The sequence below is a fragment of the Salmo trutta genome, chromosome 2, assembly GCF_901001165.1.
Source record: "Salmo trutta chromosome 2, fSalTru1.1, whole genome shotgun sequence".
NCBI lineage: Eukaryota > Metazoa > Chordata > Actinopteri > Salmoniformes > Salmonidae > Salmo > Salmo trutta.
This window is the reverse complement of record NC_042958.1, coordinates 63,251,905-63,276,393: the sequence shown is the minus strand read 5'-3', so window position 1 is coordinate 63,276,393 and position 24,489 is coordinate 63,251,905. Positions and strand designations below refer to the sequence as shown.

Sequence of the window (24,489 nt, the reverse complement as noted above, 5' to 3'; positions counted from 1 at the left end):
CTTCCTTTCCTGTGGCCGTCCTCATGAGAGCCAGTTTCATCATAGTGCTTGATGGTTTTTGCGACTGCATTTGAAGAAACTTTCAAAGTTCTTGACATTTTCCGGACTGACTGACCTTCATGTCTTAAAGTAATGATGGACTGTCGTTTCTCTTTGCTTATTTAAACTGTTCTGGCCAGAATATGGATTTGGTCTTTTACCAAAAAAGGGCTATCTTCTGTATACCACCCCTACCTTGTCACAACACAACTGATTGGCTCAAACGCATTAAGAAGGAAAACAATTCCACAAATTAACAAAGCACACCTGTTAATTGAAATGCATTCCAGGTGACTACCTCATGAAGCTGGTTGAGAGAATGCCAAGCATGTGCAAAGCTGTCATTGAGGCAAAGGGTGGCTACTTTGAAGAATCTCAAATATAACCTATTTGTTGATTTGTTTTACACTTTGTTGGTTACTACATGATTCCATGTGTTATTTCATAGTTTTGATGTCTTCACTATTATTCTACAATGTAGAACATAGTAAAAATAAAGAAAAACCCTTGAATTTGTATTTTATTTTTACCTTTATTTAACTAGGCAAGTCAGTTAAGAACAAATTCTTATTTTCAATGACGGCCTAGGAACAGTGGGTTAACTGCCTTGTTCAGGGGCAGAACGACAGATTTGTACCTTGTCAGGTCGGGGATTTGAACTTGCAACCTTTCAGTTACTAGTCCAACGCTCTGACCGCTAGGCAACGCTGCCACCCCGAATGAGTAGGTATGTCCAAACTTTTGACTGGTACTGTATATAATTGCCCATAATTGTGCCCTGACTGTCCAAAACTGACTAGAGCTGAGCTGACATTGACCCCAACTGCCCCAGCCTGCTTGGTCAAAAGGTCATAGCTGTTGTCACCACCAATCATTAAAGGAAATTAAATGACCTTTTTCCCAGGAGGAAGTTCACTGTCAGTCATTTCAATTCTAGTCAGTTTTGGACATCGATAGCTAGTACCCCTGTCCACACACACACTCTTTCCATGGTGCTGATTCATCTGACCCCACCTGATACCCCATGGCAGCCACCCGTGGGGCTCCCTCCCTCTCCCGCCTGTCCGCGCCCCTATCACCTTTCTACACCTTTACCTGGTCTCTCCCATTACCCGCCCTATCAATACCATCTGCCAATCATTCGGCGAGGCAGGAAGATTCACCGTTTGAGGCAACCTTGAGTGCCCTCCACCACCGGCTGCCCAGCGCTCGTGTGTAACCCAGACGAACTTCCTGAAACTCTGCCTTTTGCAGTGTTTCTGTATGAGGCCCTCTTTTACCTCAGTCAAATCCCCCCCTCCCCCTTTCCATGTAATCATTTTCAATATTATCTAGTAGGAAAAACTGATCCTAGATCAGCACTCCCTACTCTAAATCGCTTTTATAATTACACTAATCAGCTGCTCATCAAGGCCTTTAAGAGCAGGGCTGGATAAAGTCTGCATGCCCTAAAGCTGGTACAGTCGTTCTGATAACTTATGCCCATTCCCTAGAAGTTAATGGCAAATAGGAATGATAATTGAGTAACATGCTAAATGTTTTTTTGTTTTTTTATCTCCTCCTACCGTTTCATTCCTTACCCAGATAAACAGCAACTGTCTTTTTAACTTTTTACAAAGACAGTTAAGGTCAGACACAGTACAACCAAGCGACTCGCTGGAGTTATTAGACAGAAAGTCTTTGTGTCAGCACCTCCACAGCCGTTAATATTCAGGTAGCAAGGCTATCGACTCAGTGGACTGTCACAAACTGGGTTGAGATACAGCCCGTCTTAATTAGGCTGTCTAGGTTTGGCGGTGCCCCACCGCCGCTGTAAATTCAACGTATTTCCAACGCTTTCCACCAGGCAGGCACACATTCACTCAAACACAACACTCTCACCAGCAGCAGCCTCCCGCACAGTAGGTCCTTAGCCCCAGCCACCGAGGTGGAGTATGGGGTTAACTGCTAGACCAGGGGTCGCCAACCGGTCGATCGCAAGCTACCAGTAGCTCGCAGCCCACCTATGAGTAGCTTGCCAAATAATTCTGAAAGTACATACAATTTAAGTGTTGCACCGCAAACTGTCATAAATACATCTCGCAAGTATCAGACACCGCAAGCTCCCAGCTACTATCTGATCAACGCAACATTGACATGATCCCACCCATAGTAAGCCACTATTTGCTTAAAAACTAAATATCTGCCAGTTCATTTCCAGCAATATTGCTGGTGCGCGCGTTTGTCTATCGCTCCGTGCTCAGCCAGCCAGTCGGTGTGATAACGGTCTTGTGGGTTGACAGAAATACTTTCCCCAAAACCTTCTCAATTAAATGTTAACTGCAAAAAAGGCTTGCCTGACAGAAGTATATCATGAATATCATTTGTATCTATTATTAGTTATTTTCAAACTTTGCCATGAAATGAGCAGCAGCGGTAAAGAACCATAGCTAGACCAGCACATAAGATTGCACGTTTCTCACTCGCTAGATGCGCAATTAAAGGGCCAGATGTGCAATTGAAGGGGAATTACTCTCAAAAATCAACATTTTGTTAGTTTGTCTTCTGATGTAACTTAAGCATTGACGTAGACTCAGAACATCCAATTTCATTGTTTCTCAATGAACAATTGTAAATAAACCTAAAACCAGGGAAAATAAAACATAAAAATATAATTGGGGAATATATAAAACACAATTTGGGAGAAAAAAAAATCACAGATTTTATATGGCCCCACTTAGTTGTTTATTAACACTTTTTTACCAGGTATATTGACAGAAAGCATAGTGCACTACTTTATCTTGTACACTAAGGACCCGGGGAAGAGTTTTAGGGGAGATGAGAAGAATGTGCCTAAAAATGTGCCTGAAAGCAAGAAAAAAAATGAGTAGCTCCCGACATGTTTTAATTTTTTAAAAGTAGTTCTCATGCTAGAAAAGGTTGGAGACGTCTGGGCTAGACAGTGGTATCGGGGATTGACAGGTAAAAGCTGTTTTTCTCTCACTACCTGGAACAGGGTTGGGAGTTGGGACATCAATCTTTATCTGACAGTGTTATTGTGGCTTTGATGGTACTCTGTCCTTCTATTCCTTTTTATTTTTTGCTCCCTGTCCATCTTTCTCACTGTGTTGCACTCTTTCTTTCTCTTCCTTTCTTTCGCGCTCTCTCGCTCTCTCTCAACCCTCCACAGAGGTACATTTTTGCCAAAACTATAAGGTATTGAATCGTTTGTTTAAGACAATGAATGACTTGTGGCATGACAGATTCTGCATCTTGTCATCTAATGGAATGTGAATGAGTGATGATTATTCAGTAACTATTCAGACTGCTTGATTTTTCTACATTTTTTTTTGTTACAGCCTGGATAAAAAATGTATTAAGTTGTTCTTTTTTTTGTCACTGGCTTACACATAATGTCAGTGGAATTATGTTTTTTGAAATTTTTACAAATTAATAAAAAATGAAAAGCTGAAATGTCTTGAGTCAATAAGTATTCAACCACTTTGTTATGGTAAGCCTACATACGTTTGGGAGCAAAACATTTGCTTAACAAGTCACTTAATAAGTTGCATGGACTCACTGTGTGCGATAATAGTGTTTAACGTGATTTTTTTTTAGTGATCACCACATCTCGGTACACCACACATACAGTTATCTCAAGGTCCCACAGTCGAGCAGGGAATTTCAAACACAGATTCAACCACAAAGACCAGGAAGGTTTTCCAGTTCCTCGCAAAGACTGATACCTAGTGGTAAGAAATTGCAGACATTGAATATCCCTTTGAGCATGTTGAAGTTATTAACTACACTTTGGATGGTGTATCAATACACCCAGTCACTACAAAGATACAGGCGTCCTTCCTAACTTAGTTGCCAGAGAGGAAGGAAACCGCTCAGGGATTTCACCATGAGGCCAATGGTGACGTTAAACAGTTAGTTTAATGGCTGTGATATAAGAACTGAGGATGGATCAACAACATTGTAGTTACTCCACAATATTATTCTAATTGACAGAGTGAAAAAAAGGAAGTCTGTACAGAATACAAATATTCCAAAACATGTGTTCTGTTTGCAACAATGCGCTAAAGTAATACTGCCAAAAATGTGGCAAAGCAATTCACTTTTTGTCCTGAATACAAAGTGTTATGTTTGAAGCAAATCCAATACAGCACATTGCTGAGTACCACTCTCCATATTTTCAAGCATGGTGGTGGCTGCATCATGTTGTGTTTATGCTTGTTATCGTTAAAGACACTGGAGTTTAATTCAGGGGGGAAAAAAGAAAAGAATGGAGTTAAGCACAGGCAAAATCCTAGAGGAAAACCTGGTTCTGTCTGCTTTCCACCAGACACTGGGAGATGAATTCACTGTTCAGCAGGACAGTAACCTAAAACACAAGGACAAATCTACACTGGAGTTGCTTACCAAGAGGACAGTGAATGTTCCTGAGTGGAAAATCTATGGCAAGACCTGAAAATGGTTGTCGAGCAATGATCAACCAATTTGACAGAGCTTGAAGTATTTTGAAAATAGTAATGAGAAAATGTTGCACAATCCAAGTGTGGAAAGCGCTTAGAGACTTTCCTCAGACCCCTGTAGTAGCTGCCAAAGGTGATTCTAACATGCATTGCCTCATGGGGTTGAATATTTACATAATCAAGATATGTTAGTGTTTAATTTTATTTACACGTTAGCGCATTTTTCTTCCACTTTGACATTAGAGTTTTTTTGTGTAGATTGTTGTCAAAAGAAATTACAATTAAATCAATTTCAACCCCACTTTGTAACACAGCAGAATTTGGAAAAAGTCAAGGGGTATGAATACTTTCTGAAGGCACTGTACCTTTTTAATAATCTTGGCCAGCCTTGCCTCAGTCCTGTCCTTACACCCTAAGTGTACCTGTATTTTCTCCAGTGGTAAAGTACTTAAGTAAAAATACTTTAAAGTACTACTTAAGTTTTTTGGGGTATCTGTACTTTACTTTATTATTTATGTTTGCCAACTTTTACTTCACTACATTTCTAAATAAAATAATGTACTTTTTACTCCATACATTTTCCCTGACACCCAAAAATACTCATTTCATTTTGACAAGAAAATTGTCCAATTGACGCACTTATCAAGAGGTCATCCCTACTGTCTCTGATCTGGCAGACTCACTAAACACAAGTGCTTTGCCTGTAAATTATGTTGGAGTGTGCCCCTGGCTATCGGTAATAATATATATTTTTTTTAAATGGTGGCTTCTGGTTTGTATATTTGAGCAATTCCACTTGAATCATTTTCTATTTAGGTATCTTTACTTTTACTCAAGTATGACAATTGAGTACTTTTTCCACCACTGATTTTCTCTCCCTATTGTGCTTTCTCTCTCTCTCTCTCTCTCTCTCTCTCTCTCACTCTCTCTCTCACTCTCTCACTCACACACACCTCTCTAACTTATCTCCCTCCCTCTCTCTCTCAGCCTGTCCATCTAGCCCAGAGCAGTTTCCTGGTGGAAGCCTTTGGCAAATCTTTCATCCTGGACTTGGAGCTGAACCAGTGAGTTGACACACTGCTCTGACCATCACTAGCATTCTATACAATACAGGATTGTTTTCAATTCAGCTTTCTATTCAGGACATTTTCATTCAAGTCATGAATAAAAAAATTGCCCAATGTGGATTTTGTTGAATTTTAATTAACTTCCCGAATTGGCTGAATTAAAAAAAACTGAATTTACCCCAACCCTGATACAATCCATCTAAGGTTTCTTCACTAGAATGGAACGTCTAAAACATTGTAGATGATGGTAACATTTTGAGGCCCATAGACTAAAGCTAAATCACGGCATGTACTCGCCGCCTCCTCCTCCTCACCAACACATTGGACACATTATTCTAATGGATTGTGTTTATGTAGCGCTCTTCACTAGCTCTCGAAGCGTTTTTACATGGCGTAGAGGTAACTGGCCCCATCCTTCCATCACCCCTTTTCTACTCAATGCCTCCATCAATCCAATTGGATTTGTATAGTGCTTTTAACAAATGTGTTTTGTATGCGCTTGTCTCTTGTAATGATTATGCCTGTATGGGAAATGTCATTGCTCGCTCTCGCTCTCTCTCTCTCTCTCTCTCTCTCTCTCTCTCGCTCCCTCTCTTTTTTCCCCCCCAGCAATCTCCTGTCTTCGGATTATGTGGAGCGGCACTTTGACGACGAAGGGAGGCCGTCTCAAAACATGGTAGAACTTGTTTTCATCCGTCTGTCCATCCACTAGGGTGTAGACATGAAGGTTGGCTGATGAGTGTCTGGTATGATCATCAAGCGCAACACCTAAAGCATTCAAAGATGACTTAATAGTGGCTTCTAAGTGTGCTAAAACACACCGTAGCAAAGATTATGCCGCAGTACTAATGACGTGCTGCTCATTGGCATAGACTTTTATAAATGCATCACACTGATTGTCATTATAAAGCTGTATGACCCTTGAGTAAAAAGTGCAATTATGAAGCACTATGTCACTGAACATTATAAGTGATTATGATTATACTTATAATGCATTACGAGTATTGGTATACGGAATTATGAGCCTATACCAGTCTTTGTGTGTCTAACTATGCTTATACTGTATTATTACGTCTGTGTGTGTGTGTGTGTGTGTGTGTGTGTGTGTGTGTGTGTGTGTGTCAGAGGACTTCTTTGGAGGACTGAGAGGTGTCTTGTTCCTGCAGACATGAATAGCTAGTACTGCGGTGCGGAAGTTTTAATGAAATTGGAGAGATGCAATTACACCGGTCGTTTTGCAAGGTCACTGTCTAACTCCTTTTAAGGTGCCCTAGACGGGCTTAACCCAAAAATGATTCACGGCTAGATCGTGCAGCGTCATGTACTTGTTCAGTTCTTATTTGGTCTAGTCTTAATTTCTCCGTTTGTCTTGTCGTTTTGTCCTCGAGTGTGATGGTAAATAAAAAAAAACAGTTTGAGAAACACTTGAGTAGCTTTCTGCCATCTTGGAATTGGCACTTTCTCCTCCTATTTTGGCCACCTCTCTTCCTTAGTTGAGACTTGGTAGCAGTATTTGAAAGGGTTGTTTTATTCTAGTTTGTCAGTACCAATTATCATCCGTCATTCTCATTGGCTGTGTCCTTGGATAGGTGTGGCATCGCATTCAACTCCTCCCTTAATGGGGTGTCCCCTCCCCTCTTCTGTTCATTAACGAACAAGTGGTTCTGCAAAGTCAGCAGTGCTGCTGAGTTGCCCTTCATTCAGATATTGGCTACATTTCCACCTCGTTGATCATGCAATGGCAAGTGCATCGCAGACTCTAGAACAAGAAGCTCCATGCTGTATCGCATCCGGCCGTGATTGGGAGTCCCACAGGGCGGCGCACAATTGGCCCAGTGTCGTTAGGGTTTGGCCGGGGTAGGCCATCATTGTAAATAAGAATTTGTTCTTAACTGACTTGCCTAGTTAAATAAAGGTTAACTAATAAATGAGTGGGTGTGTGCGTTTCTATTGAGCGTGTCCTCAGCAGAGCCCCCCTCTCCCCAGGGTTCCAGACTGTGACCTTTTAGTTCCATTTTGCGACTATTTGACTTGGCTGTGTGGGTAAACATTTTAGCTGGATGTATTCGTGCAAGCTGCACCTTCTACATGGTCACCTCACTCAAACCTTCCATTTTTGGGGCTGCTAAAACCATGATTTGGTCAAACAGTTAAGTGCGTTATCCTCATGATTCTTGTATTGTAAGTGTCTGCCCTGCTGCTGTGCCTGTTTCGGTGGGCCTGCTGCTGTGCCTGTTTCGGTGGGCCTGCTGCTGTGCCTCTTTCGGTGGGCCTGCTGCTGTGCCTCTTTCGGTGGGCCTGCTGCTGTGCCTGTTTCGGTGGGCCTGCTGCTGTGCCTGTTTCGGTGGGCCTGCTGCTGTGCCTGTTTCGGTGGGCCTGCTGCTGTGCCTGTTTCGGTGGGCCTGCTGATGTGCCTGTTTCGGTGGGCCTGCTGATGTGATTAGTGAGCCACTCTCTTCTCCGGGAGAAAGAAATGCGTTTTGATTGTAAAACATTTCAAAATGCAATTGCATTTTACCTACAAACAATTCCATGTTTGTAGGTAAAATATTTATTTCTCAATATTGAGCTCAGTAGCAACTATTTTACAAACAAGATATTTGATATGGCTTTGAGATACATTTCCATTTTTTATTAGGACATTTACTGTTAGATTTATACATGGCTACTAGTAGTGGGTGTTATATTTAGAGTTGGCGATCTAGACGATGTGTTTTGAGTTTTACACTTCCTCAAGTGGTGAATTAGCCCGAAATGAATTAGCCTATGATATAAGTGTACAAGAAAATTTAAAATAACATTCTGAAGCCTTATTTTTGACAGTAAAATATAACAACAATGGCCTATTTGTCAAACCAAAATTCGTGACAATCACTGGATTAGGTTGCATATTGAAATATGCATTCCTGCATGTTAGATGAAACAACTTATTTCTTGAATAGCATCTCAGTAGTCTATTATACCTGAATGGCTTGAATGATCCCCCTCCATCCTGCCTCTCCTCTGAAAGTGTGTGCGTATGCGTGGATGTGTCCAACCTCTCCTCCTCTGAAAGGACACTCAATCCACCTCGTTCACTAATGGCCGCAGTAGAGTGTGAGCCAATTTGATTTCCTCCACTTACCCTTGTAATCCTGCCCTTTTTATTTATTTATTTATTTATCTCAGTCCCGTGCTAAGTGCTCTGACTGGGCTTCCTTTCTAATTGGTATGAATGGCCCCAGGGTCTCACCCACTAAAGACACAGGAGAAATGAAGCTAACGCTAAGCTAGAGTTTATTATGGCTAGCTCATGCTAAACCGCTACCAATGATACTTTTAACTAAGCCAAAGATGGGACAAATGGGCCTTTTTACAGTGGAAACCATAGAAGCACAGTTGGCAGGACAAGGAACGACATGGGCAGAGCTAAGCAAGAGCTAACGTGATCCTATTGGTGCAATTTATCATGCATTTGCTCATTTCTGTTAGTGAACGCCTACTCTCTGAAGTGCTGAATGTGCAAGCCGAGAACTCTAACTGCCATTGCGCTCCTCTAAACAAAGCCTGTTTTTAAAAACTTTGGCAAAGGGTCAAATCTACAAAACTTAGTGTGCTGTGTTCATAACCGATTTTAGTTTGGGGAATTGAAAATTGTATTAAGATCAAGTGTTTCATCTATGAGAAAATTTGCGGAATGTTGGCCCAGTTTCATCTTGCTCCATCTTCTCCCTCTGCCTGCATGCGCATGCATACACACAGAACTTCATATCATCACCATATTTGGTGGTGAGTGGAAGCCCCCACTGAATGCTTCAGGTTTTTACTGCTCGGATGCTAAACCGCGACAGGAGAGAAATTAAGCTAAGCTAAGGTTCATTATGGCTAGCTCGCACGCTAAACCGCTACAGGAGAGAAATTAAGCTAAGCTAAGGTTCATTATGGCTAGCTCACACGCTAAACCGCTACAGGAGAGAAATTAAGCTAAGCTAAGGTTCATTATGGCTAGCTCGCACGCTAAACCGCTACAGGAGAGAAATTAAGCTAAGCTAAGGTTCATTACGGCCAGCTCGCACGCTAAACCGCTACAGGAGAGAAATTAAGCTAAGCTAAGGTTCATTACGGCCAGCTCGCACGCTAAACCACGACAGGAGTGAAATTAAGCTAAGCTAAGGTTCATTATGGCTAGCTCGCACGCTAAACCGCGACAGGAGAGAAATTAAGCTAAGCTACACTAAGGGTCAATATGGCTAGCTCATACAAAATCTTGCCTTCATTCTGGAAAAAGAACTGGACGAATGCATGTTGCTGGAAAGGGATCGGCCATGTTGCTTGTGTGTTTCAGACCAGTTAAGGAAAGAGGTTAAGGAAAGAGCAGAGGAGAGGAGGCCACTGTAGTCTATTGAGACGCAGCATTGGTCTGTCTGGTTGGTTGGATACGGTTGGAGTAAGGTTTGACCAAGCGGGGAAAAAACACTAGCCCCAGGTTGTTGCTTGAACGGTCTAAATAGTTCTAGTTCGCTTCACTTGAACGCAGCTTTTCTTCTTCTGTTTAGCGTGTGAGACGACAGTGGGCTCAGATTACGGTGGTGCATAACTTATTGGTGTGCATTACACTGACTGAGTGACACACACACAGACATTGATGTTTTCCTAGTCTAATACACACACACCACACACACACATCTGATTCTCAACCACACCTGTCTGGTGATGAAATATAGTCTCTGCTGTCCTTCACGCATCATTAGCCACTGTAGGTGTAGGTTCTCTCCTCTGATTTATAGCAGTTACTGATACAGCTTTGTTGACTAAGCAGCTCATTCAGACCCACTCTTGGGGGGGGGGGGGGGTGCTTCACACTTAATCAGTGGTGTTGATTGCATTTTCGTCATTGGTTAGCTGACTCTATTCTCATCGACTTGTGCCTTTCTTTATTTAACTTGGGAGGGCAAAGTAGAATTAATACTGAGTGAATGGTTGTATGTGTGTGTGTGTGTGTGTGTGTGTGTGTGTTTACAGGGAGGGGAACACTGTTACTACCACGGGCGACTCAGGGGGGTACCAGGCTCGTGGGTTGCTCTCTCTACCTGCCATGGATTACGGTGAGTCGAGGCTATGCCCACCCTCTGCCCATTCCACGTCTCCCTGTTTGTCTCTCTCGGCGAACCCTACCAGAGTTCCCATTCGTTACTACAAACTCTACTAGCCTCACTCTTGCTCTCTCTCTCTCTCTCTCTCTCTCCCTCTCCCTCTCCCTCTCCCTCTCCCTCTCCCTCACTCTCTCTCTCTCTCCAGTGGGATGTTTTCCGATGGGAACTTCTCCTATGGGATCGAGCCTGTTCTCAGTGCCAGTGGGGAGGTGAGTATGAATAAGGGAAGAGGATGGAGGGGTGGATACCCTTAGATGAAAAACGGGGAGTTGCCGGTGGATTCGTCTCGAAAGTGGCTCCAGCGCACTGCTCAGTGGAGACCGTCTGTTCCTCTTCTCTCTCTCTCTCTCTCTCTCTCGCTCTACACCGGACTCTGTCAACTCTCTTTCCCTCTCTGTTGTTTACCTCTCCCTCTCCCACTCACTGGCAGCACAGACAGCGATACTCCGTCTGTGTTGCGCAGTGTGAAAAGTATTGAGTTGATACACAGTCCCATGGTGTGTGTGAGAGGGAGAACTAATTAACTCTACTAAGGCTGGAATTCAATAAAATGCACCATAGCAATGTTTGTGCAGTGTCTTCCTTTACAAGCTACTGCCTGCACACAAACTTCTTATTCTGAAATCTGGAAGCATATAGTACGTTTGGAAGTGCTAGTGGACTTTTCAACTACCCCCCCCCCCCCCCCCCCCCCCCCCCCCCCAAAGAAAAACATTCTGATTTTGTTTGTCCAGGGGTAAAAAACGAGTTGCTGTGTAAAAGCGAATGACACAATGTGGGCTTGATGGAATTGACATCTGAATCTATTTTTCTTTTTTCTTCTATTTCCCCCCGTATATCTCCCAAGACCATTCAGTGCTGACTCGCTGGCGGTCTTTGATGCTATCGCTTCAACCTCGGATGTGAGGGGCAAGCAGCACCAGTATAGGAGGATATAATATGCCAACCAATGGGATATTATGGCTTTGTCCCATGCTCCTCTACTTTGTGGACCTCTCCTCTTTTGAGAGTTCAGTTTCGGCTGCGAAATAGAGTGGGAGGAGAGAGGAATGAGAGGGGTAGGATAGAAGAGGCTGATGGCTATTCCATTAGGACGACAGGCAATCGAGGTACGGTACACAGCTCCATTACATGGACTGGAACGATAGATCGATGTGGCCTCTCCCTCCTGAATATCGGATGGCCTCCCCTTTTCCCCAGATGGGTCATTTTCATAAAGTATTCAGCTCCTCTGCTCAAGTTAGACTCTCCATGCAGCCCTGAAATGCTCGATGATGCCATCCTGAAAGCCCAGCAATGGATCAATTATGCATTGTGGCGCTTTGCTCTCTTTATTACGTATACGCTAAGTGACCGAAAGTATGTGGACACCTGCTCGTCGAACGTCTCATTCCGAAATCATGGGCATTAATATGGAGTTGGTCCCCCCTTTGCTGCTATATCAGCCTCCACGCTTCTGGGAAGGCTTTCCACTCGACAATGCTGCGGGGACTTCCATTCAACCACAAGAGCATTAGTGAGGTCTGATCTTGGGCGATTAGGCCCGGCTCGCAGTCGGCGTTCCAATTCATCCCAAAGGTGTTCGATGGGGTTGAGGTCAGGGCCAGTCAAGTTCTTCCACACTGATCTCGACAAACCATTTCTGCATGGACTTCGCTTGGTGCACGGGGGCATTGTCATGCTGGAACAAGAAAGGGGCTTCCCTAAACTGTTGCCACAAAGTTGGAAGCACAGAATTGTCTAGCATGGCATTGTATGCTGTTGCGTGAACATTTTTCCCTTCACTGGAACTAAGAGGCCTAGCCCGAACCATGAAAATCAGCCCCAGACCATTATTCCTCCTCCACCAAACTTTACAGTTGGCACTATGCATTGGGTCAGGTAGCATTCTCCTGGCATCCGCCAAACCCAGATTCATCTCTCGGACTACCAGATGGTGAAGCGTGAGAGAAGGCGTTTCCACTGCTCCAGAGTCCAATGGCGACAAGCTTTACACCAATCCAACCGACATTTAGCATTGCGCATGGTGATCCTAGGCTTGTGTCCGGCTGCTCGGCCATGGAAACCCATTTCATGAAGCTCCCGACGAACAATTCTTGTGCTGACGTTGCTTCCAGAGGCAGTTTGGAACTCGGCAGTGAGTGTCGTAACTGAAGACAGACTATTTTTACCTGCTTCAGCACTTGGAGGTCCCGAGTTGCTGGACAGGGTGGCAAAAAGTGAGGGGGGGGGAATGATCAGTTATAGCACTTAATCATTGTCAACCAATATGTCATAAGAATGGAGGGTACTAACGTTTTCTGTATTTACAACTGTCATTGGTTCTAACTCTGTTGTGGCTCTGTGTGTACTACTGTAGAAGCAGAATGATCACGTGGTGTATCGAATGCCTGACCCGGACCTGCTACTGTCACTACAATGTCCAGGTAAAACCTTTTAGCTAACCTTTAACTAACCCATCTCTCCTCTGTGTCCGTCATCCCCTACCTTTGCCTATGTCTTTTTGGGGTGCATCTCAATAGTCTAAATTTGAGTTTTCTCCTCGCCTCCTCCTTTCCTCTTGTCTCCAGTTCTAAAGCCTTAAATTACTTTTTGCTAGTTTTTGCTCTTCCATAAGCTTCACTCACCTTTCCTCCCGACGGGGACACAGTACATGCCCGTCTGTTTCTCTCTCCCCATCTCCTACTTTCTGGCTGCCCTCCTTGTCCTCTCCTTGTTCTTCATATGGCCTCCCTCCACCACACTGTCTGCAGGATATTGATTTCCTCTGTGGATCATTTGACAAAAATGGCCGTGGCTTCATTGACAGAAGGTACTGACTGCTCATATCACCTCTTCTCCCTCCTACCCTGTTCTCTCTCCTCTCATCCTCTTCTCTCTCCCCTTCCGCACTCCTACCCATTTGCCCCCTCCCTTTCTCTTTTCCCCCTCCTTCACAGGTTGCTCAATGAACAGCAGTGACACTGAAGGGAACTCTGAAAATGACAGTGACCCTGCTGGTGATGATGATGATGGTATCTTGTCAGAGCCGGAGGAGCCCATCTTCACAGAGGAAGGGTTGAGCCGTTCAAAGAGACAGGTGAGGAACTGATGTCCTGATAAGCTGGCACACACATACACTCATGCATGTGCGAACACATATACACCCACACACACCTGTAAACACCCACTGTTGCCACACACACAAAGCTACAGTTGCCGCACAGTGTTGCCAAATACAAACTGCTTGCAGAGACACTAGCAAAAACTGAGAACAAGCCAATAATGTAACACGACACAATGACACAGCACAGTCAACGTTTTACAATGCAACACATTTAATCTCACACGGAACACAGTCAATTTATTATCGCTATGTGCTCACGAATATCCCTTGCGTATTGGCTGATGTGTAGCAAGAGTAGAATGCCCAAGTAACCAGAGCCAGCCACCGTTATATCACTTTCAGACGCAGCGATTTAATAGCGGATGAATCGAGGCTGAAATCAAAGTGTTGCTGCCCTTCTCAAGGACAAGAACCTGGGCTGTAGAGTTTCATCTGCAGTAGCTGCAGTACATTTCAATATGGTTAATAGGGTTTCCCAACTGAGGTGAATAAGGTTGCATCTGAAATGGTACTTTATTCCGTATACAGTGCACTACTTTTGACCAGGGCCCAGTTTCCGAAAAGAATGTTAAGGCTAAGTTCATCTTTAGAAACTTCGTAGGAGCATCGTTAAATCCCCGAGCTATTTCCCAAGACCGTCTTGTTAACGTTGAACTTGAAAACGCTGGTAATCAAACGCCTGCCTCAGACCACTCGTAGAACAGCTAAGTGCGTCGTTAGATGCTGTTTTGCCCTCCCATGTCACTTTGCACCGAGGAGATCACTTGGATAATCAGTCCCTCCGTGACCGCCGACAACTTCAGAACGACGTTGACTTCAAATACAAAGTTGCCATTGTCTTTGCAGTTGATACAAACAAGCGACGTATCAAAAAATATGCTCCAGATGAAAACCAAGACGACTGCAATGAAATATAAATACGGCAGGCTATAGGCCTATTTCAATCGTATTGAAATACATGTCATGTTCAATGAATTGTTCTATTTTGCTACTTGGAGGCTACTGTCTGTAATGTGTCTCAATATATTTCATGACGTGTAGTCTAACGTGCGCAATGATGTCTCAAATTGTTGGTAATATCATAGGTGGTAATATCTCTCTAGAAGCTGATCTGTCGTCAGTGTTGTGAAATAATGATCGTGTTAAGGTAAGTTTTGAATGGAGAAAGCTGACCCAAGAGCAGCTCTTCCCTTTCTTTCGATCCTATCAGTATCGCGAAATGCTCCAACGACGCGCTTAAAGACGGTTCTCTCTGCGTGGTGTTTTTACATCTTCGGCCGTTGTAGGAAAGATGCTTCGTTAAAACACTCATAGGCCTAAGTTCCATCGCTATCGGGAAACCGGGCCCCAGGGCCCATAGGGTGTCATTGAAGTTGTGCCGGACTGAAGTGAAGCAGTGCTCTCTCTTGCCCCCCCCCCCTCCCCCCACAGGTCAGACGAGGGCAACGCACAGTCCAGACCGAGACCAAGTACATCGAGCTGATGGTGGTGAACGATCACGACCTGGTACGTTCACGTTGACATACAGTGCCTTTGGAAAGTATTCAGACCCCTTGACTTTTTCCACATTTTGTTGCATTACAGCCTTATGGATAAAAAAAACGGGGGAAAATCCTCATCCATCTACACACAATACTCCATAATGACAAAGCAAAAACAGGTTTTTAGAAATGTTAGCAAATGTATAAAAAGTAAAAAAACAGATACCTAATTTACATAAGTATTCAGACCCTTTGCTATGAGACTCGAAATTGAGCTCAAATGCATCCTGTTTCCATTGATCATCCTTGATGTTTCTACAAATTGATTGGAGTCCACCTGTGGTAAATTCAATTGATTGGACATGATTTGGAAAGGCACACACACGCTGCCAAAGGTACTTCAAAAAAGTACTGAGTAAAGGGTCTGAATACTTATGTAAATGTGATACTTCCGTTTTTATTTTTGTATTAACATTTGCATAAATCTAAAAAACAGATTTTGTTTTGTCATTATATGGTATTGTGTGTAGATTGATGAGGGGGGGAAACTATTTAATATGTTTTAGAATAAGGCTGTAACGTAACAAAATGTGAATACTTTCAGAATGCACTGTGGGCTAGGCATATAGAGTACCTTCAGAATGTATTCACACCAGACTGAATTTAAAATGGATTAAATTGAGATTTTTTTTTTTTTTAAAGCTGAAATGTTTTGAGTCAATAAGTATTCAACCCCTTTGTTATGACAAGCCTAAATAAGATCAGGAGTAAAAATGTGCTAAAAAGTCACAGAATAACTTGCATAGACTCACTCGTGTGCAATAATAGTGTTTAACATGATTTTTTTGATAGATGGGTAAAAAAAAGCAGACATTGAATATCACTTTGAGCATGGTGAAGTTATTAATTACACTTTGGATGGTGTATCAATACACCTAGTCACTACAAAGATACAGGCATCCTTTCTAACTCAGTTGCCGGAGAGAAAGGAAACCACTCAGGGATTTCACCATGAGGCCAATGGTGACTTTAAAACAGTTACAGAGTTTAATGGCTGTGATGGGAGAAAACTGAGGATGGACCAACTTTGTAGTTTCTTCACAGTATTAACCTAATTGACTAAGTGAAAAGAAGGAAGCCTGTACAGAATAAAAATATTCCAAAACATGCATTCTGTTTGCAACAAGGCACTAAAGTTATAATGCAAAAAAAACAAAACAAAGCAATTCACTTTTTGGCCTGAATAAAAAGTGTTATAGTTTGGGCAAATCCAATCCAATTCAACACATTACTGAGTACCACTCTCCATATTTTCAAGCATAGTGGTGGCTGCATCATGTTATGGGATGCTAATCGTTAAGGACTGGGGAGTTTTTCAGGATAAAAAAAATGAACGGAATGGAGCTAAGCACAGTTATAATCCTAGAGGAAAACCTGGTTGTCTGCTTTCCACCAAACACTGGGAGATGAATTCACCTTTCAGCAGGACACTAACCTAAAACACAAGACCAAATCTACACTGGAGTTGCTTACCAAGAAGACAGTGAATGTTTCTGAGTGGCCTGGTTACAGTTTTGACTAAAATCTGCTTTAAAATCTATGGCAAAACCTGAAAATGGTTGTCTAGTAATGATCAACAACCAATTTGACAGAGCTTGAAAAATGTTGAAAAGAATAATGGGCAAATGTACAATCTAGGTGTGGAAATCTCTTAGAGACTTACCCAGAAAGACTCAGGGTGTTTTCTTTTCCATACATTTTTACAAATGTTAGTATGTTTCTTCCACTTTGACACAGTATTGTGTGTGTATCATTGACAAAAAAAAATGACAATGAAATACATTTTAATCCCACTTTGTGACACAGCAAAATGTGGAAAAAGTCAAAGGGGATGTGACTACTTTCTGAAGGCACTGTACATCATTCTATTTGATTGGAAATAGAAAAGTGAATCGAATGGCCACAACTTCCTGTTCATGTTGCCAGAGAATGCACTGACATGCCCTACATCAGTGATCATCAGCTCCTGGAGATTTTTGTTATCACACCTGATTCAACTAATGATCATCTGAATCAGGTGTTTCACTGTTGAACAAAAAACCTGTAGCAGCTTTTGTTCGAGAATTTCCAGTCATCGGGTGATTTTTTTCAGTACCTATACTGTTCTCTTTGAAGTAGAAAGAAGAATCGATAGAAATGAAATATTAGACGTGTTGGCAGAATGAAGGCTGAGCCCATGTGAGTGTACAAAGCTGGATCAACATCGAGTTAACCATTAGACATGTAAAAAAACACAACGTAAGCAGAATCCGTGTGGATGAGGCAAGGTAGACCAACAAGACGTGACTGGTCTGGGCCTTATCTGATCTTCTGAAGGCTGCTGGACATGCTCATGGGTTCATCATACATAGACAACAACAGGAACATTAGATAATCAGTTATAGGCACTATTAGACCTGCAGTAGGAGTGTGCATGTCTGTGTGTCACGCCACCAATAGAATCTACAGTTGAAGTCGGAAGTTTACATCCACTTAGGTTGGAGTCATTAAAACTTGTTTTTCAACCACTCCACAAATTTCTTGTTAACAAACTATAGTTTTGGCAAGTCAGTTAGGACATCTACTTTGTCATTTTTCCAACAATTGTTTAAAGATAGATTATTTCACTTATAATTCACAGCATCACAATTCCAGTGGGTCAGAAGTTTACATACACTAAGTTGACTGTGCCTTTAAACAGCTTGAAAAATTCCAGAAAATGATGTCATGGCATTAGAAGCTTCTGATAGGCTAATTGACATCATTTGAGTCAATTGGAGGTGTACCTGTGGATGTATTTCAACGCCTACCTTAAAACTCAGTGCCTCTTTGCTTGACATCATGGGAAAATCAAAAGAAATCAGCCAAGACCTCAGAAAAGAAATTGTAGCCCTCCCAAGTCTCGTTCATCCTTGGGAGCAATTTCCAAGCGCCTTAAAGTACCACGTTCATCTGTACAAACACCATGGGACCACGCAGCCGTCATACCACTCAGGAAGGAGATGTGTTCTGTCTCCTAGAGATGAACGTACTTTGGTGCGAAAAGTGCAAATCAATCCCAGAACAACAGCAAAGGACCTTGTGAAGATACTTTTGTACCCGTTTCCTCTAGTATCTATAACCACAGTAAAAACGAGTCCTATATCAACATAACCTGAAAGGCCACTCAGCAACGAAGAAGCCACTGCTCCAAAACCGCCATATAAAAGCCAGACTACGGTTTCCAACTGCACATGGGGACAAAGATCGACACTTTTGGGAGAAATTTCCACTGGTCTGATGAAACAAAATAGAACTGTTTGTCCATAATGACCATTGTTATGTTTGGAGGAAAAGGGGGAGGCTTGCAAGCCGAAGAACACTATCCCAACTGTGAAGCACGGGGATGGCAGCATCATGTTGTAGGGGTGCTTTGCTGCAGAAGGGACTGGTGCACTCCACTAAGTAGATGGCATCATGAGGGAGGAAAATTATGTGGATATATTGAAGCAACATCTCAAGACATCAGTCAGGAAGTTAAAGCTTGGTCGCAAATGGGTCTTCCAAATAGACAATGACCCCAAGCATACTTCCAAAGTTGTGGCAAAATGGCTTAAGGACAACAAAGGCAAGGTATTGGTGTGGCCATCACAAAGCCCTGACCTCAATCCTATAGAAAATTTGTGGGCAGAACTGAAAAAGCTTGTGCGAGCAAGGAGGCCTACAAACCTGACTCAGTTACTCCAGCTCTGTCAGGAGGAATGGGCCAAAATTCATCCAACTTATTGTGGGAAACTTGTTGAAGGCTACCTGAAACGTTTGACCCAAGTTAAACAATTTAAAGACAATGCTACCAAATACACTCAATTAGTATGTAAACTTCTGACCCACTGGGAATGTGATGAAAAAAATAAAAGCTGAAATAAATCATTCTCTCCACTATTATTCTGACATTTTAACATTCTTAAAATAAAGTGGTGATCCTAACTGACCTAAGACAGGGAATGTTTCCTAGGATTAAATGTCAGCAATTGTGGAAAACTGAGTTTAAATGTATTTGGCTAAGGTGTATGTAAACTTCCGACTTCAACTGTATGCCCTAATGTCTGTGCGAATAAGAAAGGCCGCAAGATTATGGTGGCCAAGGCTAGAAGGTATCAATCACTTACATAGAAGTGGGGTGACGATGTTATGTATGGGTAAGACTGTATAAAAGCAAGTACTAAGAATGGAGAGTCAGTTCTTCCATGGAATTGCTCGGCTTTGATTCTTTTTGTAATAAAGTCTATTTGAAATCACAAGCTCTGGTATCTGAGAAATATTTGATTCAATATTTCCACGACACTATCCAAGAGCAGGAATAAGGATCACTGTCCTACGTAATCAAATATTTTATGTTTTGGTTGTTTATTTATTGTAATTGGTCAATATGGATATCTCTGTTTCTCTCCTCCCCACCCACCCTCTGCTCTTGGTCCTTTCCTCTGCCCTGTGCTGTAGTTTGTGCAGCTGCGTCGGTCGTCGTCGCAGACGAGGAACTTTGCCAAAGCGGTCGTCAATATGGCAGACGCGGTGAGAGCCGTCTGCCTCTGCACACATGCAGACGCACCCACTAGAGGTTGACATTACCTCGGGTTCATGCAGGTTCTGCAGGACTTCCTCAGGAACGGGAATGAAATCCTAATGTCAAGTTTGGGACTGGATCGACAGTCCTCACAGGAACGGGCAGTCCCGGAATAATTTTAAACTGACTTTTTTTTAGGAGGACATGTCAGGGTTATATAATTGTTGCTGGATCAGGACAGTACAGGAAAAAAATGGCACTCCCGTGTCAACCACACACACACACACACACACACACACATATATATATATACATATACATACATTCCATATCCACTTTTCCATTTTTAGGTTTCCTTGTTTACTCTAAGATCTTACTGTCCATATTGATCATCAGGTTTATATCAGTTGTGTTGATCATCTATCTAATATACATCATAATCAGTTAAAATTGTGTACTTGAGAAATTTCTTTCAAATGAACTACTGTTCATTACATCATAGTGTTAGTGAAGTAAATCATGTGTAGTAATCTCTCGTGGCAGCCTTAACATTCAAATGTTGACCAAAACCGAGTAGCTGATTTAGTTCTGGGTGCCAAGACATGAATAGTTGTTCTGGCAAGGGTTGACTTAGTTCCTCATTGTCATCGTGACTCTTTGACCTCAGATCTACAAGGACCAGCTCAACACGCGGATTGTGCTGGTCGCCATGGAGACGTGGTCATCCCAGAACATGGTGTCCGTAGGCAATGACCCCTTGCTGACCCTGAGGGACTTCATGAAGTACAGGAAGGAGAGCATCAAGGAGCGCAGCGACGCCACACACCTCTTCTCGTGGGTTCTCCCCTCATAACACTTGAAACCATACAGACACAATATAATACACACAATAGTCATATTGCCGGAATACCAATGTCCATTCTAGACTTCTATTTCATTCGGTGCTTGATACTGCCTGACGTAAGTGGACAGGGGGAATGTCCAAAGCGACTGTTATAAGCATGTTATTCAGTGGTGTAAAGTAAGGTAAAAATACTTAAGTACTACTTAAGTAGTGTTTTGGGGTATCTGTACTTTACTATTTATATTTTTGACAACTTTTACTTTTATTCCTGAGGAAAATAATGTGCTTTTTACTCCTTACATTTCCCCTAACACCCAAAAGTACTGGTTACATTTAACAGGACATAATTATGGCACCTATCAATATAACGCTTTGTCATCCCTACTGCCTCTGATCTGGCGGACTCACAAAACACAACTACTGTGTTTGTAAATTATGTCTGAGTGTTGGAGTGTGCCCCTTTCTGTCCGTAATGAAAAATAATGTGAAAATAGTGCCATCTAGTTTGCTTAATATAAGGAATTTGATGTATAGCATTTACTTTTACTTTGTACTCTTTCTCAAGTATGACAATTGAGTACTTTTTCCACCACTGATGTTATTACACCCGCCTTAGTACACGTGGCATGTACACCTATACAGTATCCCTGCACATTGTAAATATGGTATTGGGACTGATCCTGTATATAGATTGTTACTTTCTTATGCTCTTCTTGTTTGTTATTTTTATTTATTGTGTGTTTTTGTTCTACCTTGTGTTATTTGTAGTACTACATTGCTATTGATTACTGCGTTGTTGGGTTTAGAGCTGGCAAAGGCATTTCACTGTACTCGTGCACCGTACATTAACACTTGATGATAGCTCATGTTAATCCCTGTGTGTCCTGTAGGGGGAGGACCTTCCAGAGCAGCCGCAGTGGCACAGCCTACATCGGGGGTATCTGTTCCCTCACGCGGGGAGGAGGAGTCAACGAGGTCAGGCCTTTTTGGTTTTTACGGTCATTGACTCACCCAACTCCACAAAAGAAGCCTATTAGGGCATGGCTATTCCAATTCGGAGTACAAGACTCCTGAGGCGTAGCCGAGTGAAACAGCCTGTTTGGAAGAAGCTAAATATACTGCTTGTGTGTGCGTTTTCGCACTTACCTTGTCTTGCATGTGTGTGTTTTAGTACGGCAACGTGGGTCCCATGGCCATCACGTTGTGTCAGAGCCTGGGGCAGAACATTGGCATGATGTGGAACAAGGAGCGCCCTACGGCCGGTAAGACCTGCATTCATCCACTTCAACAACTTCTGTACACACTGTCACAGAAAATAGGACGCAAGCTCAACCTGGCGAAATGTAAACAGCATAGCAGCTTCTTTTCAAATGCAATCAAATGTTAGTTATTAAGCCCTTTTTACATCAACAGTTGTGGCAAAGTGTGTAACAGCAAGTAAGAAGACCCTGGTCTTGTCCCCCGTCATGTGACATGTCCTTGATTCTCTGGCCCTATAGGGGACTGCAGGTGTCCCGACCCATGGCTGGGCTGCATCATGGAGGACACCGGCTACTATCTTCCTAGGAAGTTCTCACGCTGCAGTGTGGATGAGTACCTTCGCTTTCTCCAGCAGGGTGGGGGCAGCTGCCTCTTCAATAAGCCCAGCAAGGTGAGCTCTGGCTGCGGTTGGTTGGAAATGGCGCAGTGAAGTTGGTGGTGGAGGACGTTACATTCTGAGAATGCCAGAAAACATTCAAACAAAGGCATTGTTTTTTTTGTTTCTGGTGTTGACTCCTGTCCCCTTGTTGTGCTCCTTGTAGCTGCTGGACTCTCCAGAGTGTGGCAATGGCTTTGTGGAGGTGGGGGAGGAGTGTGACTGTGGATCCCATGTGGTGAGTCCTACAGTAAAACCCTTAAGGGCTTCTGAATGCTTCGGTTCGGGTGGTGCTTAGCCGAAATCGGTTAGGCGAACCGAACGAGTGTGCTCACGTACTCCCTTAAAAGACCTTCACTTGGGCCTGCAGGCTGACTTAGGTCGTCAGGTGAACAGTGTTTCCTCCGACACATTGGTGCGGCTGGCTTCCGGGTTAAGCTGGCGTGTGTTAAGAGGCGGGTCATTTTTCGGAGGGCGCATGACTCGACCTTCGCCTCCCGAGCCCGTCAGGGAGTTGCAGCGATGAGACAAGTTCGAAATTGGGGAGAAGAAAAATACGAAAATAACACTTTCGCTTGAAAAACAAGAAATAAGCGGCAATAGTATTGTTTGTTTTTTGAGATGCCGTAGCCAGTATACACTTCCTGAAAATAGTCAGAAATAATCTAAGATAACTCAAGAAATCTGTCATTCATTTTGGAGTTTTTCTGAGGAGATCTTAGCCGTGCAATTTGACATCTAACTAAGGTGTTTGGTGCAGTATATCTCAAGTTAAAAAATGTGCAAGTCGTCTAACCAAGTCGCCTGAAAAACCAATGCCGAAGACCAAAAACGTCATCGTAATATATGCACAAACTGTTCCCAAGTGTTTCGGATGGGAAGCATGAAGACGCCTTTAGCCTCTGCATTTAGTATTGTGTGTTGCTCCAAGAGTGTGTCGTGTGGTTGCAGGAGTGTGCGCGGAGTGGAGGAGCTTGCTGTAAGAAGTGCACCCTGACCCACGATGCCATGTGCAGCAATGGCCTCTGCTGTAGAGGTTGCAGGGTGAGTACTAGCCTTACACGTTTACATGTCTACCCCACTAGGATGACTGTCTTGTTAACTTGTTGCAACTAGACATTTTCCATTTATTTAACTTTAACTGATATCAGCCACAGTTTGATTGTCATTTCTGACTGAAGTTGTACATGATTCTATGCAGTTGTAGTTTCCATGTATAATTACAGTTGCCTATACAGTCAAATCGGTGCTGTGAAAATAGTGCTAACTTTGTGTGACAGTACGAGCTCAGGGGGGTGACGTGTCGCGAAGTGACCAACGACTGTGACGTCCCGGAGACGTGTCCCGGAGACTCCAGCCAGGTGAGACGGCTAATACGCTAACTCAGTGTTCAGGATACCCTCATTTTGAACACTACTATTTTACTCGCAGCGCAAAGCCAATGTGAATATACTGTACAATCCCACACACTGCTTGGTTGCAAAGTTTTACGTTTTGCAATACCCCTAAAAAGTAAGCTCTTAGTGTGGGAACTTTTGTTCTTACAAGATGTGCAAGTATATCCTTTTCAAATCAAATGGTATTGGTCACATACACATGGTTAGCAGATGTTAGTGCTAGTGTCGCGAAATGCTTCTAGTTCCGAGTGCAGTAATATCTAACAAGTAATCTAACAATTCCCCAACAACTTCCTAATGCACACAAATCTAAAGGGGTGAATGAGAATATGTACATATAAATATATGGATGAGTGATGGATGGTATAAAATACAGTATATACATATGAGTAATGTAAGATCAAAACATTATTAAAATGGCATTATTTAATGTGGTATTGTTTAAAGTGACTAGTGATCCATTTATTAAAGTGGCCAGTGGTTGGGTCTCAATGTAGGCAGCAGCCTCTCTGAGTTAGTGATGGCTGTTTAGCAGTCTGATGGCCTTGAGATAGAAGCTGTTTTTCAGTCTCTCGGTCCCAGCTTTGATGCACCTGTACTGACCTCGCCTTCTGGATGATAGCGGGGTGAACAGGCAGTGGCTCGGGTGGTTGTTGTCCTTGATGATCTTTTTGGCCTTCCTGTGACATCGGGTGCTGTAGGTGTCCTGGATGGCAGGTAGGTTGCCCCCAGTGATGCATTGTGCAGA

The 24,489-nt window shown here is 42.9% G+C and overlaps 1 protein-coding gene across 2 annotated transcripts in view; it reads left to right on the top strand.

Moving 5' to 3' along the window:
• Positions 1-24,489, top strand: part of LOC115160555 (disintegrin and metalloproteinase domain-containing protein 11) — a 49,640-nt gene that overhangs the window by 8,250 nt on the left and 16,901 nt on the right. For both annotated transcript variants that reach the window (XM_029710726.1, XM_029710721.1), the window contains exons 3-17: positions 5,484-5,560; positions 6,173-6,239; positions 10,565-10,647; positions 10,841-10,904; positions 13,055-13,121; positions 13,635-13,774; positions 15,233-15,307; positions 19,801-19,872; positions 20,532-20,698; positions 21,599-21,683; positions 21,880-21,970; positions 22,208-22,359; positions 22,511-22,582; positions 23,296-23,388; positions 23,625-23,705. In XM_029710726.1, the coding sequence (XP_029566586.1) occupies positions 5,484-5,560; positions 6,173-6,239; positions 10,565-10,647; positions 10,841-10,904; positions 13,055-13,121; positions 13,635-13,774; positions 15,233-15,307; positions 19,801-19,872; positions 20,532-20,698; positions 21,599-21,683; positions 21,880-21,970; positions 22,208-22,359; positions 22,511-22,582; positions 23,296-23,388; positions 23,625-23,705 (1,386 nt within the window). The remainder of the gene's footprint in view (positions 1-5,483; positions 5,561-6,172; positions 6,240-10,564; positions 10,648-10,840; positions 10,905-13,054; positions 13,122-13,634; positions 13,775-15,232; positions 15,308-19,800; positions 19,873-20,531; positions 20,699-21,598; positions 21,684-21,879; positions 21,971-22,207; positions 22,360-22,510; positions 22,583-23,295; positions 23,389-23,624; positions 23,706-24,489) is intronic.